General features: G+C 35.2%; 1 protein-coding gene across 1 annotated transcript in view; it reads left to right on the top strand.

The window, feature by feature from the left end:
• Nucleotides 1-20,698, top strand: part of ATP11B (ATPase phospholipid transporting 11B (putative)) — a 110,235-nt gene that overhangs the window by 35,667 nt on the left and 53,870 nt on the right. The window contains exons 7-17 of the mRNA XM_068968769.1: nucleotides 553-660; nucleotides 849-977; nucleotides 1,577-1,680; nucleotides 3,999-4,046; nucleotides 6,142-6,206; nucleotides 8,791-8,872; nucleotides 13,823-13,973; nucleotides 14,802-14,999; nucleotides 17,160-17,402; nucleotides 17,999-18,174; nucleotides 19,538-19,606. Coding sequence (XP_068824870.1) covers nucleotides 553-660; nucleotides 849-977; nucleotides 1,577-1,680; nucleotides 3,999-4,046; nucleotides 6,142-6,206; nucleotides 8,791-8,872; nucleotides 13,823-13,973; nucleotides 14,802-14,999; nucleotides 17,160-17,402; nucleotides 17,999-18,174; nucleotides 19,538-19,606 — 1,373 coding nt within the window. The remainder of the gene's footprint in view (nucleotides 1-552; nucleotides 661-848; nucleotides 978-1,576; nucleotides 1,681-3,998; nucleotides 4,047-6,141; nucleotides 6,207-8,790; nucleotides 8,873-13,822; nucleotides 13,974-14,801; nucleotides 15,000-17,159; nucleotides 17,403-17,998; nucleotides 18,175-19,537; nucleotides 19,607-20,698) is intronic.

Genomic DNA, 20,698 nt, shown 5'->3' with positions numbered 1-20,698 from the left:
ATGTTTAATGTTATTTATGAGATATCAAAATGGAAATATTAAGAATGCATTTGGATATTCAAGTTTATTAGAGTCTGGAGATACAGGCTGGAGATAGAAATTTCAGAATTTTTTTGAAGACACAGGGATAAAGAAATCAGGTAGTAGGAAGTAAGAGAAGGGTGAAAAAAGGGCCCATTAAGATGATATAGAAGGAGCCTCCCATAGTAAACTGAGAAGAAGTAACTGGAGAGGTACTATGAAAACCAGGAACATGTGTGTGATGAAAACCAAGTGAAGAGAGTGTTTCTAGTAGTAATGAATGCCAAAGTAGTCTAACATGGTTCTAATGAATGAAATGTTTGGGGAAAATTATGTTTCCGTTTCTCATTTGATAAAAAGTATATCTGGAGAAGAGAATGGCAATCCACTCCAGTATTCTTGCCTGGAGAATCCCATGGACCAGAGATGCCTGGCGGGCGAGTCGGACACAACTGAGCGACTAACACATACATACACACATCTTCTAATTTATACTAAGAGGGGCTTTTTTTATTCTTTTGACGCATACAGGGTTATGAAGATTGGCTAAGACATATCTCAGATAATGAAGTAAATGGAGCTCCTGTTTATGTTGTTCGAAGTGGTGGCCTTGTAACAACTAGATCAAAAAACATTCGGGTATGCATTTAATAAATAATAGAAATCAATTATATTTTAAAAGCAAAAATTGTAATCTGATTATGTTTTAGTTAAAGTCTACTTTCCTACATTAAAATATTGTAGTAGACCACTTGTTTAGAACCCAATAAAAATAAGTCCTGCCTTTTAAAATCTGTATATTCACTTTTCCCCAAAATTCTTCATAGGTGGGTGATATTGTTCGAGTAGCCAAAAATGAAATTTTCCCTGCAGATTTGGTGCTTCTGTCCTCAGATCGACTTGATGGTTCTTGTCACGTTACAACTGCTAGTTTGGATGGAGAAACTAACCTGAAGGTTTGTACATGTGTATGTTTGAGTGTGGCTCTTGGTGAACAAAACATCTCTGGATTATAGTGATATTTTCCTTTGGTTAAGGTAATAAAGTTTGACCTGATAAAGGAGAAATGTTTTAAATTACTGTTAATTACTTCATGAAAGTATACATTTTACTACAAGGTTAGCCTCACATGGTTTAGGCAAGTTAAGTAAAAAGTGCTTTGGAGAAATTATAATCTTTTAATATACTGGTGCTTTTTTAAATAGAGGGCACATTTAAATTTTTCTCAATTTTCAAAGTACAATCAAAGATTTTACTTGATTCACTTTTTTCTACCTATTAAATTTATTTGCAATAAACTTTGAGCAATGATGACTATTAACACACTTACAGACTGAATTTCCTTGTATGCAAATGCCCTTTGTAGACAGGTAGTCACAGTAGCTCCTTTTATTGCTTGTTACTTTACATTCTTTCTCTTCTCTTCTGCCGTCTAGCTTAGTGATCTCAAGTACAGAATGCTATGATTTCATTTGTAAAAGAGATTTGAAATAAATGATGTCCAAGGTCCCATTTAGATCTCAAAACTATGGGCTTTAACTTTTCTTTTTTTCAGACACATGTGGCAGTTCCAGAAACAGCGGTATTACAGACAGTTGCCAATTTGGACACTCTTATAGCTGTGGTAGAATGCCAGCAGCCAGAAGCGGACTTGTACAGGTATGATGTGGTAATCACCATATTCATTTTAAGTCTGTTTACAGGTCTCATTTTTTACAGTCATAAACATGCAATGAAATAGCTGTTTGAAAACATCATTGGGGGGAGCAAGGCGGGAGATCAATTAAATGGGGGCAAAGCTAAAAACAGAATTTGGCAGAATTCTGAGCTTAAGTATTAAAGGCTGTGCTTTTATTCACATGTTCTTCCCTGTTATCTTCTACTTTGGTGTGAACTGGCTTTATAACAATAGCAGTAAACATTATAACAGTAATAGTAATTATGAGGGAAATAAAGTTATTTCCTTAGAAGAAAATAATCTAATGGTGTGTGTGTGTATATATGCACTCAGGCACATGTGTATATGTGCTCCATGAAGGGCCATGTCTTTCTGTTCTTTAGGAACTAACTCATTTTAACACTGTAAGTCATCTTTCAGCGAGCTATATGCTAATTATTGCCATCTATGAAATGGAAACAACTTTCATTATTAAAAACTTCCATGAGAAAACTACTCATTTTTACTCAAAAACGGGTAAGAGTAAAAATCACAACCACATTGTAAAAATTGACCTCAGCTTTTTGTCATTCTCTGCATTTATTGGCTTAAGATGTTATCATTAGTCATTGGCTTTTCCAGATCTCTTACATATCTTTGTTCTGGATCCATACATTTATAATGGAATTTTCTCTGTGTGGTATAAAAACCTTACATTTTCATCAAAAACAAAAACAATATGGAATTTTCCACTTAACTATAAAAAATTGAAGTTCTGTGCATTTAAATTATAAGATAGATTTAACTGTGAAGAATTCAGTACTTTGAGTTCTATATTGCTGTTATTTCTAAGTCTCAGAAAAGGATGAATTATAAAAAGATTATTGAAAACTAGAATATGATGCAGCATTAAGAAAGCATAAGATTAATAATGAGATCAAATGTGACTAATGCTTTGAGTGGTTTTGCCTTATTTGAAAAATGGGGAGAAAGTTTAAAAAAGCTTTTTAAAATAAGAAATACAACATTTTATTGTCACCACTGGGAGCACCTGACCCCCTGATCTGCTCTTAATCAGAATACATGATTTATAGCCAAATGTCAAGCCATCTTTGAACTTGTATCCCTGTCCCCAACCAGGGTTCTATTCCCAGGCCCAACATACTCCTTGAGGGTCAGAGTTGTGGATAATTGCATAAAAACTACAGTATTCTGCCTTAGGAGGCTGCAGAACAGAATGGAGAAGGAGAGTGGCAAATTCAAGAAAGCCATAGGCAGAGTCCAAGCAGTAGTTTTTAGAGGGCAAGAAAGGCCCAGGATGTCAGTAGTCACAAGGGGATCAAGATGCTGAGGTCACAATCTGGAGGAGAATGAAGGATGGGAGAGGCCTGGGCTGGGAAGCAGTCTTGGTCCAGAAGGGGTCAGCCAGAGTTAGAAACCCTGGAGGCTATGAATCAAAGTGCAGTGGATTAGGGGACTCTGACACGGCGGAGTTGGACAGCTGGTCAGAATGGAGAAGGTGATGGCACCACCCATGGCCTGTAGCAGCAGCAGAAGCAGGGTGAGGTTTCTCTCACTCATGGGCCCAAAGACTTTAAGTAGCAAGTGAATGAGGGTCATGTTGTCACACTCCATGGAGGCACTGTTCTCATTCTCATTCTGGTGCACTGTCACTAGCCAGAGGCTCTCTGCTACTCGTTATGGTAGAGCAGTCCCATGGCGGTAGGAAAAAAAAAGGCATAAAGTGGACGGAAAAGACATGATCATCCCAGTAATCGCCTTCCAGCTCCACTAGGAGGTTGAAGACAATGATGGAAGCAGAAATGACTAGCAACTGGCTAGCCTCTAGGCCATTAATTCCTGCTACAATTTTGATGGCAAAAGTGGGTGAAATAAACCATGAGGAGAGCCAGTGAGACAGCTGTGGGCGGCAGCAACAGCTTATGGCACCAGCACATATTTGTACATCATCTGCAAAGCCCAGGAAGATCATGCATGGGATGGCAGGGAGCACACTGCATGGTGGGGGAAAGCTTTACGCTGCTCCTCCACAAATGGAACGGGATGAAGCAGAAGAACATGAGAGGGAAAACAGCACCACTGATCACTCCCTGAGAATCTAACAATACTAATTTTTTAAAGCTTAGTGACTGATTTACCTTTGTAATTTCTAGTATGAATATTGTATCATTCATACATGCAAAAGACTGGTTTTGTTTCATGTATAAGAATAGTGCCAAAAACTTTCTTGAAATTTTCCACCTATTGATGTCATAAATGTATTGTTAGTTTTTTTGTAACATGATGAATTCTTTGATAGATTCATGGGACGAATGACAATAACTCAACAAATGGAAGAAATTGTAAGGTAAGAATAAATTTGCATTATCCAATCACTTTTAAGTGAAAATTGTTTGGGGGAGGGAGTAAAATCAAGTTAAAGGGAGATTAGATAAGTAAGCAATGGGATCATGAAAAAGAGTTGAAAACATTTAACATTTCATCTTCTAGCAAATTTCCAGCAGCAGCAAATGAGACAAGGATGAAGCAAATGCTGTGAAATAATATTAAAATAAGTTAGTAAGATTATTGGTGTACTAGTATTTCTTTGTCTAATAATATTAGGTAGTATTAATAATATGAGATAGTAACATAAAGGAAACAGTGGTTCCTGTTCACATTCTTACACATCTAAACTACCACCACCTAAGTCTAGAATACAAAAAATGTCTTATGGTCTTCACTTCAAAATCATTCCTCATAAACTAGAGTACTGGGCAGTCTAGAACTTCTTTACTCTTCTGTTTGGTTGGTTGGTTGTTTTGGTTTGTTTTCCCTCAATATTCAGGTTAATTTCTGGTACCTACATGAAAAACTTGTCATTTCAAAGATTTTCTGATAGGGTGAGATTACATTATTACTCATGATCACAAAGCTGAATTCAGAATAAATCTTGGAATCAACCCTTGAATGTCTAATTAGCATTCCACCTATTTTCTGGAGATGTTCAGTTTATACTGGCTGCATAAAATAAGATACTAACATAAAGAACTGAGAATTTGTTTTAATAAAGTCCTCAAGACAAGCCACCAAAAATATGCATCAAATGGATTCACATTTTTAATAAAAGTTAACATAGGGGCACTTTCAGTGAACTCTGTGACGAGGTCTTTGTAAGTTTAGGGACCCCTGCTGAACAACAATGACTGGGTTTTATTTTGATTTCTGTAGTGACATAATGGAATGCTTGTGTGGATACATAGTATGACTTGCATTAAGATATTGTGGCTGGTAAAGGAAAAGATCAATTATGTTAGCAAGGAGAATATTTTGAGTTTTTTTTTGTTTGTTTGTTTTTTAAGGGAGCCTTGTTCTTTGCTAAAGCAACGAGAGTGAACTAATTTTTAATTTGAGACTTTCTACCATTATATCCTAATTTTTTATGCCAACTTGAGCTTGAAGTTTTTCTATTCATTGTTGGAACCAAAGGAAAAAGAACTGTAATAAGTCTCCTGAATAATTGATTTTGGAATATCCATTCATTGTGTTCCAAATATGTGATCTAATAAAACCATACTTGTTATACATAGCCAAACACCTGACCCCCTGTATTCATTGCATTTTTTTGGGGTTTGGGTTTATAGACCTCTTCAGAATTGGTTCAAATTCTGTTTAATTTGGATAACCTTGTATGTATATTTCAGAAAAGCCTTATGATAAGGAATATCAACAAAATTAAAGCTTTTTAATCCATCTATAACAGTTATCATTTGCTATCACTAAGAAAATACAATTTTCCTTTCTAGTTATTTCTAAAATATCTCCATTATGGAGAAAAATTCAAACAGCAAGAAGACCCCCATGCTCCAAGAAGTATGCAATGCAAGTAGTCAGGTTGTAGTGTTGATCTTGCCTAAAAAAAATACTAACTCACTTACTATGTTATCTTTTGTAACCTAGTATAATTTTAATTGTGCAGAAAACATGCATTTATATACGAATCATAATACAATTTCTGTTTACATTGCTTTTTTTCTTCACACAACCTGTTTACATTGCGTTTTAATTCTGTATTTTCCCTTTGAAAACTTTATTGATTTTGGTCAAAATTTTAAAATTTCGTCTTCTGTAAAACATTTTTAAGTTATCACTTAATTTTTTGGTTTTGTTGAGTTTTATGTCTAAACTTCTAAAACTAGTGGCTTTCTGATTATGTCTACAGGCATAATCTTATTTCTGAGTCATTGACCTTAAAATGACTGAAATGCTAAAGCAGACATTTGTTGTTACAGTAACTAACATCATGATTGACCTAGACAGCTTTATACTAGCTGAGATTTTGGTTTTATGTGAAAGCATTGTTGTAAGTATAGCTTTAAGTCCCTTCTGTCTGCTAAAGATGCCATTTAAATTTTACTTGAATTTTTAATATATTTAATGCTTTTGGTTATTTTTCCCCCTAGACCTCTGGGGCCAGAGAGTCTCTTGCTTCGTGGAGCCAGATTAAAAAACACAAAAGAAATTTTTGGTTTGTATATATTGAAAAATTTTAATAATAGATTTGTTTTGATGCTTTATATGAAGTATTTTTGAAAGCACAGCATTTGTGTTATTTTGGTTAGATAATTTATTGTCTCCGATAATTTTCTTTCAAAGGTTGTGTTAATATAATTTTGTGTTGTATTTTTTCTTAATTCCAACTTTTGAATAATAGATTAGAACCTTACTGTTATATTTGCTTTGTGAATACTTCGTGCTAAGAAGATAATTCTGGCATTTGTATTAATGGTGTTGAGAACTATATAATCTGGCACCATGGTGCAATAAACCACTTGTATAATTCCATTATAGTTAGATTGGATTGTTAAAACTGCTAGCTCATTTATTCCTTCAGCAAATTCTTACAGATCTGTCACTGTATATCAGATGCTGTTTTTACATACACTCACTGGATCAAAAGGATAAATAAATAGTGTTCTTACATTGGAGATCTCAATTCACTATGCTCTGAGTCAACTCTAGGTAAATTATGAAGTTAATGATAACCTTTAGCTGTCAACTAGCTCCTCACCTTTAAGGAATGACTGTTAGCTTTTGAGCTCTTCTTTCTCATTCTTTTGTTTTCTGTTAACTGTGCTATATCTTATCTCTCAGTGTTAGGCTCTCTGATAAAGAAATCCATAATTTTTTAAAAAGGAGAGTAATGAGTGTGACCAAAATGTGGAGAGATTGGAACTCTCATACATTGCTGGTAGGAGAAGAATGTTCCAGCTCCTGTGGAAAATAGTTTGGCAGTTCCTCAATAAGTTAAACATAGAATTATAAACATATCACCTGGCAATTCTAATTCTAGATATATAACTTAAAGAACTGAAGACAGATGCTCAAACAAAGGCTTGTATGAGAATGTTCATAGCAGCACTGTTCACAATAGCCCAAAGGGTAGGAACTGCCCAAATGTCTTATCAACTAATGAGTGGATAAACAAAATGTAGGCTATCCAACTAATGGAATATCATTCCCCTGTATGAAATGCAGTACTGATACATGCTGCAACATAAACTTTGAAAACATACTGAGTGAAAGAAATCAAACAGAAAAGGCCACATACTGTATGATTCCATTTATTTTAAAAGTCCAAAATAAGCAAATTCATAGAGACAGAAACTAGATTAGTGGTTCCCAGGAGCTGGGTAGGGGAATGGGAAATGATGGCCTAATGGGTTCAGGGTTTTTTTGGGGGGGAGGGGGAGGTGCGGGGTTAAATATTCTTAGTTAGTGAGGATGGTTGCACAACATTGTGAATGTAACTAAGTACCTCTGAATTAAAATGGTAAATGTATGTTACGTGTATTCTGCCACAATTTAAAAAAGGAAATAGTAAAGGAATAGTAATTAGTTATATAGTAATAATAGTAGTGAATAGTTATTCTTTAAATAATAGTAAATAGTTATTCTTTAAAAAGGAATAGTAAAGTTTTATGGTTTAAAAAGTCCAAAGAAACCTCCAGGACTTTTAGGCCCTCTCATATAATGCTGTATTTTAACACCTCTCTAGCAGTAATACCTTTCACAGTCTTAAAAGAAATGTGTATTCCTTTAGGTGAGTTGGCACCGCCTCTCTATGTTATACCATTCTGTCTGATTTCTCACATTTCTATAATTTTGGTGCCCTTTATCGTTTGAGTTGTAATCTTTGCCTTTAAGGAATAATTCTAATAGTGAAAATTCCAGGACAGATCTTTAGGAAGAGAGCATGATGAATATTGTTCCTCACATCATGCTGCTTAGGAATAGGCATAAACATTTATTGATCATCTTTCTGTTTCTAGGCATTTTGCTAATTTGTCACACAACCTTGCAACAGTTTTAATGAGGTTATTTTTTCCCATTTAAAGATGGAGAAATTGATTCTCAGAAAGATTAAATAATTTGCTCAAGGTTGCAGAACTAAGTGGCAGAGCTAGCATTCAAACAAAGCTCTAACTCCAAAGATTTGTTGTTTTTTTTTAAATAAGACTGCTCTTACCTAATTTCAAGACTGCTCTTCCCAGTTTTAGTCCCATTATTACTGTTGTTCTCTCTCATCTCAGTCTTTCTCATAGGCACATGTTTTTAGAATAGCAGTTTCCTTGTATTTACTTCATTTACTCTGACAGATTTCCATATTATCTTTCCAGTGCCTATGAGATTATGTCTAGACTCCAGATCCTGGCATTCAACGCCTTTCAAACTGACCCGAGTCCATTGTTACAACCTAATAGAAAGTGCTTTTCCATTTCTGTCTTTGCCCTATAGTTAGTGCACTATTTGCTGTATCTGTAATGGCATTCTCTGCTATCTTTATCTTTCCAAATACTTTGTCCCATCAGTTCCAACTCAAGTTTAACACCGCTTTCATTCAGATTATTTCAGTTATTATTCGGGAACAGAATCTATATGCCTTTCTCAGTCAGCTGAATGACTGGAGTTTCCCAAAAACCTCTGGGACTTCAAAGCCGAACTCTAACAACTGTCAGTTGATACATTTTTTAAGTTGCTTTCATGCTAGTGAGTCCATTGCTTTTGTGAAACATGGTGGAGGATTAGTTTAAGATGGTTTTGTTTTTCAGGTGTTGCTGTATACACCGGAATGGAAACTAAGATGGCATTAAATTACAAGAGCAAATCTCAGAAACGATCTGCAGTAGAAAAGTAAGAAAACTATTTTATTTACACATAAATATGTGACATAATATCACATAAATATGATATTATATGTATATAAAATGTGGTATAAATGTATGTTTCAAGTCAACAAAAGATGGTATCCTTGAGGATAGGGAGAGTTTCTCATTTTTATTCAATTCTGATTTATTGACATACAGCTGAGGAATAATATTAGTTTCAGATGTAGTATGTTGTGATTTCACATTTGTATCAATTATGAAATGTTACAATGAGACTAGTAATCATCTGTCCCCATACAAAGTTATTGCAACATTATTGACCATATCCCTTATACAGATATTACATCCTTGTGTCATTTATTTTATAACCAAAGATTTGTACCTCTTAATCCCTTTTTACCAATTTTACCCATTTCCCCAATCCTGTCAGGCAACCACCTGTTTATATCTGTGAGTCTGTTTTCATTTTGTTTTTTTTTAGATTCCACATATAAGATCATATGGTATTTGTCTTTCTGTCTGACTTAGCATAATACCCTTTAGATTCATCCATGTCACTGATGGCAATATTTTATTTTTTATGGCTGAGTAATATTCCACTGTGTGTATATATACCACATCTTTTTTATCCACTCATCTGTTGGTGGACACTGAGGTTGCTTCCATATCTTGGCTATTGTAGATAATGCTACAGTGAACATTGGGTGCATATATCTTTTCAAACTAGTGTTTTTGTTTTCTTTGAGTAAATACACAAAAGTGAAGTTGCTGGACCATATGGCAGTTCTATTTTAACCTTTTTTGAGGAACCTCCATATTGTTTTCCATAGTGGCTGCACCAATTTACAGTCTCACCATTGGTGTATTCAGTTCAGTTCAGTCGCTCAGTTGTGTCTGACTCTTTGCGACCCCATGGACTGCAGCACGCCAGGCTTCCCTGTCCATCACCAATTCCTGGAGCTTACTCAAATTCATGTCCATTGAGTCAGTGATGCCATCCAACCATCTCATCCTCTGTCACCCCCTTCTCCTCCTGTCTTCAGTCTTTCCCAGCATCAGGGTCTTTTCCAGTGAGTCAGCTGTTCTTATCAGGTGACCAAAGTATTGGAGTTTCCGCATCAGTCTTTCCAATGAATATTCTGGACTGATTTGCTTTAGGATGGACTGGTTGGATCTCCTTGCACTCCAGGGGACTCTCAAGAGTCTTCTCTAACACCACAGTTCAAAAGCATCAATTCTTTGGCACTCAGCATTTTTTATAGTCCCAACTCTCACATCCATACATGACTACTGGAAACCATAGCTTTGACTAGATGGACCTTTGTTGGCAAAGTAATGTATACTTTTTAATATGCTGTCTAGGTTGGGCATAGCTTTTTTTCCAAGGAGCAAATGTCTTTTAATTTTATGGCTGCAATCACTGTCTGCAGTGATTTTGGAGGCCCCCAAAATTAAGTCTTTCACTATTTTCTAATTGGTGTATTAGAGTTCCCTTTTCTGCACATCCTCACCAATACTTGTCATTCATTGTATTTTTGATGATAGCTATTCGGACAGATATGAGGTGGTATCTCATGGTTTTGATTTGCATTTCCCTGATTTGGGAAAATGTCCAATTAAATCTTTTGCCAATTTTTTAATCTGATTGTTTTTCTGATGTTAGGTTGTGTAAATTTTTATATATTTTGGATATTAACCTCTTGTCAGATATATTATTTGTAAAGTTTTCTCTCAATTCGGTGGGCTGCTTTTTTGTTTTATTGATAGTTTCCTTTACTGTGCAAAAGCTTTTTAGTTTGATATAGTCCCTTTTTGCTTTTGTGTCCCTTGCCTGCAAATACATATATATATATATATGTATATATTTTGGCCATGCCATACAGCATGTGGAATATTAGTTCTCCAACCAGGGATCGAACCTGGGCTCACAACACTGAAAGCTCAGAGTCCTAACTACTGAGGACCACCAGGAAACCACCCTTCCAAATATTAAGATCAATGTCAAAGAGGAATGGATGCTTTCTAGCATTTCTGTATACATGTAGCATTTTGCACAATATTTGGCATATTGTACGTGCTAAAATAATGATTTTAAAATAAATATTGTTGAATAATAATGGAACCACTTGAGCGGACTAAACCTCCTGCAGAAAACAATTATAAAATCTGGGCAGAGTATTAATAAACAAGTATTTGGAAGCATTGGAAAGTGATCAAAAACAGAAACTGGCAAGGAGTGTACTCCTGAAAAATGACAGCAGCAGCAAGGGGAAGTGCAGCTTTTTACCTGAGGGCCCTTTTTACTTACTATGCTGTTGCACAGGCTATGAGAGAGCCTGAGCTTTATCATGTGTAGATGTTAGAGGACAAAGTTCAAAGCTGAAGGAGCAGCTTTGGAAAATCATTTAAGGGAATGAACTCCAAAACAGGCACATAAATTCTACGCAAAGCACTGGATAAAAAGAAGCAATTAAACCCAATCCGAGAATAAAGAGAAGAAATATTTAAAATGCAGGCTTTAAACAATAGAATAAAAAGCAATAGACAAAATTAGAGCCAAAAGTTGCTTCTTTGCAAATATTAAAATAGGTAAATCTATACCTAGATTGGACACGACTGAAGCAACTTAGCAGCAGCAGCAGCGGCATACCTAGATCGAGGGATCAAAGGGAAAAAGCAGTAGAAGAGAGGAAGCTTAAAAGATTTGCATTTCCTCATTTCAAGACAGTATAAAGCTACAGTAAGTTTTATATGATTTTAGCATGAAAAGATAATTCAGTAGGTTAAAATACAGAGAGTTGAGAAATAGTGATTTTCAACCAAAGCATTAAATTAATTCAGTGAGGAAAATGTCTTTTCAACAAATGATATAACAACAATTGGATATTCAAGTTGGAAAAAAAATAATAAACTTCAACTCCTGCCTTAAACTGTACACCAAAAAATTTTTTAGGATGGATCATAGACCTAAACATAAATACTAAAACTATAAAACTTTTAGAAGAAAACTTAGGAAGATATCTTCACAACCTGGAGATAACTAAGTATTTTTTAGGACACAAATAGCATAAATAAAAGGAAAAATTGATAAACTGGACTTCCTCAAAGTTAAAAACTTCTCATCAGACTACATGATTAAGGAAATGAATAAATAAGCCACAAACTGGGAGAAGATATTCACAAGATCTATCTTACAAAGAACTTGTATTCAGAATATATAATGATATATTAAAAACTCCTATATATTTATAATAAAAACAGCCCAGTGAAAAAAGTGGTAAGATATGAACAGATATTTCACAAAGGAGAATATACATGTGGCCAACAGGCACATGAAAAAGTATATCATTAGTCATAAGAGATACAAGGAACTACAAACAGATATCAAGACACATGTATTGAAGTGGTGAAAATGGAAACTGAAGGTTCCAAGTATTGGCAGATATGGAGCAGCTGGGGTTCTTCTAAGTAATCTGTGGGTCAAATAGGAAATTTCAAAGAAAAAATTTGTAAATACCTAGAAATTAATGAAAATACAACAATCACATTTTGTAGAATGTAGCTATAGCAGTGCTAAGAAGGAAATGTATAGTACTTGTATTACGATTCTCTAGAGAAACTAAGCCAGTAGTTTATACCTAAGTTACATATAAGGGAAGATTTATTATAGGAATTGGCTCATGGAGTTGTGGAGCCCATGAAGTCTCAGTCGGCCAAATGCAAGATAGAGACCCAGGAAACTCGGTGGTATAATTTAGCCCAAATCCAAAGTCCTAAGAACCAGCAGCTCTGATGTCCCAAATCAAGAAGAGATAGAATTTGTCCTTCCTTCACCTTTTTTTTGTTGTTGTTGTTCCATTTGAGCCCTCAATAAATTGGATGATGCCTGCCTATATTGGGGCTTCCCTGGTGGCTCAGACAGTAACGAGTCTGCCTGCAGTGCAGGAGACCCATGTTCAGTCACTAGGTCAGGAAGATACGCTGGAGAAGGGAATGGTTACCCACTCCAATATTTTTGCCTGGAAAATTCCATGGACAGAGGAGCCTGGCAGACTACAGTCTGTGGGCTTGCAAAAAGTCAGACATGACTGAGCGACTAACTGCCTATATTGGTGAGGGTGTATGTCTTTACTAAGTCAACTGAACCAACTATCTCTTCCAGAGACACCCTCAGAAACAATGTTTTACCAGCTCTCTGGTTAGCCTGGTCAAGTCAGCACATAAAATTAACTGTCACAGCACTAAATGATGACATTGGAAAAGAAACACCGATGACAGAAGTTGAAACTTAAATAATGCCATTTGCAGTCATCACCCCCAAAGGAGTACCTAGGTGTATACCTAACAAAATCCATATAAAGTCGTGTGCTGAAAAGAATAGAATGTTGATGAAGGACGTTAGAGATAAAATATTAAGCTTGCCCAGTGAAAAGAAGAGGGATTTTAAAGTCAATTCATGATGTATGATTTTGGGAAATCTACAGAATGATTTTTGAGTTTTGGTGACCATCTTTAAAAAGGATGCAGTCTCTTCCTCAACAGGTTTTTATAAACATTAGACAAGCTTGTTTTTCGTTTAACATAAGACAAGTTCTAGTGGATGTGACAGAAGTTCTATAAAATATCAGTGCTATACAAATATTAGTTATCTTTGCACATAAAGTAAGATAGGTCCTGAAAATGTAGAAAATCTTTTGTTAATTATTTACAGCAAAATAACTGGCCAAAGCTGTCATTTACTATAAGCATTTTGAACAGTAGCTTAACTATAGTAAATATGGTTGTAATCGTATGTATCTGTTTTTTTATTTCTAGTAAATAGATTTAATTGAATGGTCATAAATTGTGTCATTTAGATAGCTATCATAATATCTTATATATTTAATGTCTTATTTAATACCAATAATAATTTCCAAACAAATGAGTATAGTAACATGTTAGTGATACATTTTATATTCTCTTTTTTTCATTTCAGGTCAATGAATACATTTTTGATAATTTATCTAATAATCCTTATTTCTGAAGCCATCATCAGTACTATCTTGAAATATACATGGCAAGCTGAAGAAAAATGGGATGAACCTTGGTATAACCAAAAAACAGAACATCAAAGAAATAGTAGTAAGGTATTTTATGGTGTTCTTGACTCTGTTATAAAGAAAATTTTATTGTTTGGAAATTTTATATCTTTTAACGCTTTGTAGTGACTTCTGATAGGAGTTACCACTGTCATCCCCTAAAAGTATTATTGTTGAAGGATATCAAAAGGATATTGCATGTGAAGAGTAGCCAACATGTTTGTACTGGTATGCTTTTTACATTTTAGGACATAAGCAATTACATTCCCTATGGCATAATTTGAATGGTTAAAGATCACAAAAATTTAGATTATCTGTATTGGCATTCCACTTCAGTACTAGATATTGAAATTTTTATTCCATTTACTGTATATTACAGATTAACTAAAGAGTAAATTAATTAATTTTCACTTCTATCAGAGTAATTCTCTGGGCTTCCCCAGTGGCTCAGTGGTTAAGAATCTCTGCCTGCGATGCAGGGTATGTGGGTTCAGTCCCTGGGTCAGGAAGATCCCCTGACTGACAAGAATGGCAACCCATTCTTGTCTAGAAAATTACATGGACAGAGGAGCTTGGCGGGCTACAGTCCATGGTATTGCAGAGTCAGACCTGACTGAGCAGCTGGGCACAGGCTTGTGCACAGGCACAAAAAGTAACAAGTAATTTGGTTTTAATCTTTTTTTCTTTCTCTCTAAAATTCTAAAGAGCAATAAATGTGTTGAAAGGACAGTTCGATAAATGAATTTCAATTCATGAGGCTATTCTGTTTCAGAATATAGTTGATAGTCTATTTAAATGTGAAACTGATTATTTTCTTCAGTGAAGATAAAGAAATTCTCATGTTTTTTCTTACCCCAAATCATTTTTTTCCCACAGATTCTGAAATTTATTTCAGACTTCCTTGCTTTTTTGGTACTCTACAATTTCATCATTCCAATTTCATTATACGTGACAGTGGAACTGCAAAAATTTCTTGGATCATTTTTTATTGGCTGGGATCTTGATCTCTATCATGAAGAATCAGATGAGAAAGCTCAAGTCAATACTTCTGATCTGAATGAAGAACTTGGACAGGTAAAAATGATCCTTTTGTTTTTCTGATTTGTTATTTTTATCAAAACAGTAAATGTACAAAGACTAATAAAACTAAATATTACAAAACTTATGCTAAAAAACAGCCCCACTTTCTTTGCTCCACACCTTGTTTCTTGTTTCCCATTTGAAATCTTAAGTTGTTCTTCATTATTTAGCACTGTATTTTTATATGGTATTCTTTTCTGGATTTTTAAACTTGAGACATTATTTACTATGAAATATAGAGCTATAACCCTTACACTATTCCTTCTACACACATACCCAGGCATATACCCACTTTGCCTCTCTGTAGCTCCCCAATATTGTTAAATCACAACTTGGGATTTAATAAATATTCACTTACTGACATTATTAGAACTGTTTTGTTATAGTTTATTAACTCCTGGTTCTCTCTGTGTGCTGTGTAGTACTATAATTACATTTTTCTTATGTATTTTGGTTTTGTTAGACTTAATTGTTCTGCTTTTCCATTCTTTTAATTTTCATTTACCACAAACAAATCTGACGAGTGTATTAACCATCTCTCACATATTCAAACACAGCAGGTAATCTAGGATTTCCTTTCTCTTTTTTATTCTATTGCTCGTTTCTCTTTTGAAGCCTTTCATTTTCTGCTTCAATTTGGACTTCTTTCTGGGCCAGCTTCTCAGCTGTCACCCTGGACTTCCTTTTCCCTCACCCTAGAACTTCCTTTGTCTCCCATCTGTTTTAAATTTCCTGCCCTCTGCTTCCCATGTCTTCCCACCTGTTGCTTATTCTCTTATTTTGGTGGACCACATCTTCTAATAACTTCTTCGAAAAGGATGCATAAGATGAATATATTTTGAGTTTCTGCATGTCTAAAAAATATCTTTATTCCCTTCTTACACTTGATTAATAATTTAGCTGGGTAACACATCCCAGGTTGGGAATTACTTTTCCTCAAAATTTTCAAAAGCAATTCTCCATTTTTTTCTGGTTTCCAGTGTTTCTATGAGAAATCCAATCCTACTCTGATTCTCAATTTTTTCTATGTGATCTGTTGTTTTGTTTCTGGAAGTGTTAATGTTTTCAGTCTTCTCTGTACAATGAATCTGAAATTTGACGATGATACACCTTGGTGTCTTTTTTTTACTCCCTTTGGGCAAAGAACTCTTAAGTCCTCAATCTAGAAACATGTCCTTCACTTCTAGGAGTTTTCCTTATTTCTTTAATTACAAGTCTTTTTCTGTTTTGTGGAATTTTACTTCTGAAATTGATTAATTTGAGTGTCAGACCATTTATCCTAATTTCCTAATTGTCTTTGACTTTGAATTTTCATTTCTGTGTTTTTATAGTATGGTTTCTGGGAGAAGTCATGCACTTTTATCTTTCCACCCATCTTTTGGTTTATTTCTATTATAATATTTAAAATTTCTAATATTATAGTATATCAGAACAGTGTGTGTGTTTGGCCATGCCCTGTGGTTTGCAGGATCTTAGTTCATCAGTTCTGCTGTAATGTGACATATCCATTCCTAAAAATCACTATGCTGTGCAAAATTGCTTACTAAAAACCACAGGGTTTATGGGAAAATGAGATTGGGGTATAACATAAACTTTGTCAGTAATACATTTAAAATGAAAAGAGAGGAACCTAATGACAACAGTACTTGCTAAATTATTAAATACAACAAGCATAGTAAATACAATAAATAAGTACTAAAATAAATATGGCACTTTATCTTGAAAAAGACCTAAAGTATACTTGCAGAAGTGGCCATCAGAAGTATTGCAGCTGGTTTTTGTTTGTTTTTTGAATTTTTTTATTTGGCTGATAGGTCTTGGTTTCAGCATGTGGGGGCATGCAAGATAAGATCTTTCAGTTGCGGCATGTGGAATATAGTTCCCTGACCAGGGAACTATTTCTGCTGTTTATTCAGCAAAAACTATCAATCACCTCTATAGAGGAACGTGACCCTAAAGATGCCACAGACTTAGAAAAGTATATAGATTTTAAATGTTTTGTGTTACTCTGTGGCATCATTAATTACTTGTACTCTCAACATCAGTATATCAATGTTAATAGGTAAACAACATCAGGAGACAGAGGGCAGCTTTTTTTTTTTTGTCTAATAAAAGACCCTGAACAGAAAAGTTTGTTTTCTTTTCTATCTCTAGGTGGAGTATGTGTTTACAGATAAAACGGGTACACTGACAGAAAACGAGATGCAGTTTCGGGAATGTTCAATTAATGGTACAAAATACCAAGAAATCAATGGTAGACTTGTATCTGAAGGACCAACACCAGACTCTTCAGAAGGAAACTTATCTTATCTTACTAGTTTATCCCATCTTAACAATTTATCCCATCTTGCAACCAGTTCTTCCTTTAGAACCAGTCCTGAAAATGGAACTGAACTAGTAAGCAATTTTTAAGTTAATAAATAGGAATTTCATTTTAAATAGTAATTCTTTGTAGTTGGTGGGTTGTAGGAGAAAATGTTTTAAGTGTTAGTGGGGCAAGAAATATACATTTGAAATGTTTATACTTTGGTTCTGCATTGAGAATTTATAGTCATAAGCCAGCTTAAATTGTCACTTATTATGTGTCTACTTTAGTTCTCTAGGTGTTTAAATGAGACTAAGTTAAGGAACAGCTTTCTGCCTTGAAGTAAATAAGACTTTGTTAAGGAACAGAGCTTAAATTTATTTAATACCCTTTCCATCTCAGTTCTGCCACAAAGTAGTTTTCATCTTTACTTGCAATTTGGTTATGTCTACTAAAAAGATAGTCAGATGTTGAAGGGTCATAAGCTAACATGACGTCTTAACTCTTTGGAGTCAGAACCAGCCAGCTAGGTATTACTTATGCAATTCAAGATTACAGCACTCTGGTTCTACATCTTATTTTATCAAATTACAAACTGTATTAGCATTTTTTAGAATTTTGTTTCTGGTTTCCTACATGTTATTTGGTATTGGTACTTTTATTGTGAATATTAATTATGTTTCTACAGATTAAAGAACATGATCTCTTCTTTAAAGCAGTCAGTCTCTGTCACACTGTGCAGATTAGCAGTGTTCAGACTGATAGCATTGGTGATGGTCCCTGGCAGTCCAGTTTTGCACCCGCCCAGTTGGAGTACTACGCATCTTCACCAGATGAAAAGGCTCTTGTGGAAGCTGCTGCAAGGTAGTTTAAGTATAATTTTCAAATCTTCAGAAAAATACCTTTTAAATAAAAGTGTGAAAATACAAGAAAATACTTTTAAATTCTCAGGCAAAAAAGCACATAAAAATATTTTACATAAGAATGTGAAATGTCGTTAATTTTGTTGTCAAGCTTGCATTAAGTCATATTTTGAAGAGATCTCTTTAAAGTCTACTGTATTCTGCATGTGTGTGCTGTCCTGTCTGACTTTGTGACCCTACAGACTGTAGCCTGCCAGATTCCTCTGTCTGTGGGATTTCCCAGGAAAGAATACTGGAGTGGTTTGACATTTCCTCCTCCAAGGGATCTTCCCAACCCGGGGACCGAACCTGCATCTCCTGCATTGGCAGGCAGATTCTTTACCTGCTGAACCATCCCCATCCCCATCCCCATCCCCATACCCAAAGTTAACAACAAGCCAAAGTAACTTAGTTACATAAATTTTAACACATTTATTATAGGCTAGCAGTGTTATCTGGAGAAGGCAATGGCAACCCACTCCAGTACTCTTGCCTGGAAAATCCCATGGACGGAGGAGCCTGGTAGGCTGCTGTCTATGGGGTCACACAGAGTCGGACATGACTGAAGCGACTTAGCAGCAGCAGCAGCAGTATTATCAAATAATGGCACTTCTCCTGGTCCTTCAATTCCTTCAGTCTTCTGATGGCAAATTTTACTGTGACAGCAGAAGTAGTGTTGTAGTAGGTCCAGGCACCACTAGCTACTGTCTGATTGCTATGAAGTATGTTGTGAGAAATACTTGTGTGTGTATTGTTTTGTACCTACTCTAATCCTTTAAGTTTTTAAAAATAATGCTATATATACTCAAAGGAAATACTTCAAAATATATCTTAAACTTATATTTTAAATGTTTTTACTCAAGTTATATTGTAAAATATGAAATGTTGTTCAGTCACCCAATCGTGTCCAACTCTTTGCAACCTCATGGACTGCAGCATGCCAAGCCTTCCTGTCTCTCACCATCTCCTGGAGTTTGCCTAAGTTCTTGTCCACTGACTCAGTGATGCCATCCAGCAATCTCATACTCTGTAGCCCTCTTCTTCTGCCTTCAATCTTTCCCAGCAACAGGGCCTTTTCAAGTGAGTAGCTGTTTGCATCAGGCGGCCAAACTGTTGGAGCTTCAGCTTCAGTCCTTGAAATGAGTATTTAGGGTTGATTTGCTTTAGGACTGACTGGTTTGATCTCCGTGCTGTTCAAGGGACTGTTCAAGAGTCTTCTCTAGCACCAGTTTAAAAGTATCAATTTTTTGGCACTGTGCCTGCCTTCTTTATGGTCCATCTCTCATCCTTTATATCTTATATTTCTTTCTTCTTTTATTTCCTAGATTTGGCATCGTGTTTGTCGGTAATTCTGGAGAAATTATGGAAGTTAAAACTCTTGGAAAACTGGAACGGTAATTTTTTTCTATATGTAATTTTCTATGTATTAAATACTATAGAACAGGAATCGGTAAAATGACCCAGAAGCCAGATCTGGCCTACAGCTTGTTTTTGTATAGCTTGCAGACTAAATTGCATTTTTAAAGTGTTTTCAGAAACAAAAATGCAACAGAGATCATATATGATGTTCAAAGCCTAAAGTATTTACTATCTGGCACCTTAAAAGTTTACCAAGGCCTGCTCTAGAATGATGTCAGTATTACATTGTATCTCATCACAATAATATAATCTGAATCTTTCATCTATACTTTAGCTTAATGGTTCTTGAATTTACTTATGTGTTTATTTTTACATGTAAAGGTAATGAGTTTAATGTTTCTACTCACCAAACAAAAATTTCTTTATCTTTCCAATGATTTTTATCTTTCAAACATTAAGGAACTGTTGTATCATTTCCAGTACTTCTACTGTTAGATAAATTCGTCCATTCTTATCATATTCATATATCTTTTGTGGTTTTTATCAGTTCTGATCACATCTCAGCTCCAGCCCTGCTCATCCAAACTATGCTTTTCTGAACTAAATAGTGTCCAGTCTTTGACGACTTTTACCTGGGACCCTGTTTAGTTCATTTTATCAACTTCCACACTTGACCCATCACACACCAAATCTTCTACAGCTCCCTAGAGAGATCTTTCCCCCATAGCTGTACACATGCGCCCTGTCCTGGGTTTAGAATCACCGCTATAATGAGCCTCTGTTAATAATGTGAAGGCTTATATTTCTCAGATGTGTTTGGGCAGAAAAAAGGGTTTAGAATCAGTCACCCTTTTTAGTGAGGAAACATGAAGCTGGGCAGATCTGGATTCCAATCCTTGCTCTGCCACTCATATGCTTATTTGGCTTAGGCAAATGAATATGCCTTTCTGAGTTTAATAGTCTTCATCTGTAAAGTGAGATAAGACCTACATCCTTTGGTTTTCATGGGTGTTAAATGATAGAAGGTATGTAAAGTATGTGGCATTCGGTTAAGTATTAGACTGACCAAAATGGTCATTCAGGTTTTCCCATGAGATCTTTTTCACCACTCAATGGATGTGAGTTTG

This window comes from Capricornis sumatraensis, chromosome 1 (genome assembly GCF_032405125.1).
Source record: "Capricornis sumatraensis isolate serow.1 chromosome 1, serow.2, whole genome shotgun sequence".
Classification (NCBI taxonomy): domain Eukaryota; kingdom Metazoa; phylum Chordata; class Mammalia; order Artiodactyla; family Bovidae; genus Capricornis; species Capricornis sumatraensis.
Note: the sequence above shows the minus strand (reverse complement) of the source record. Positions and strands in the feature narration are given on the sequence as shown.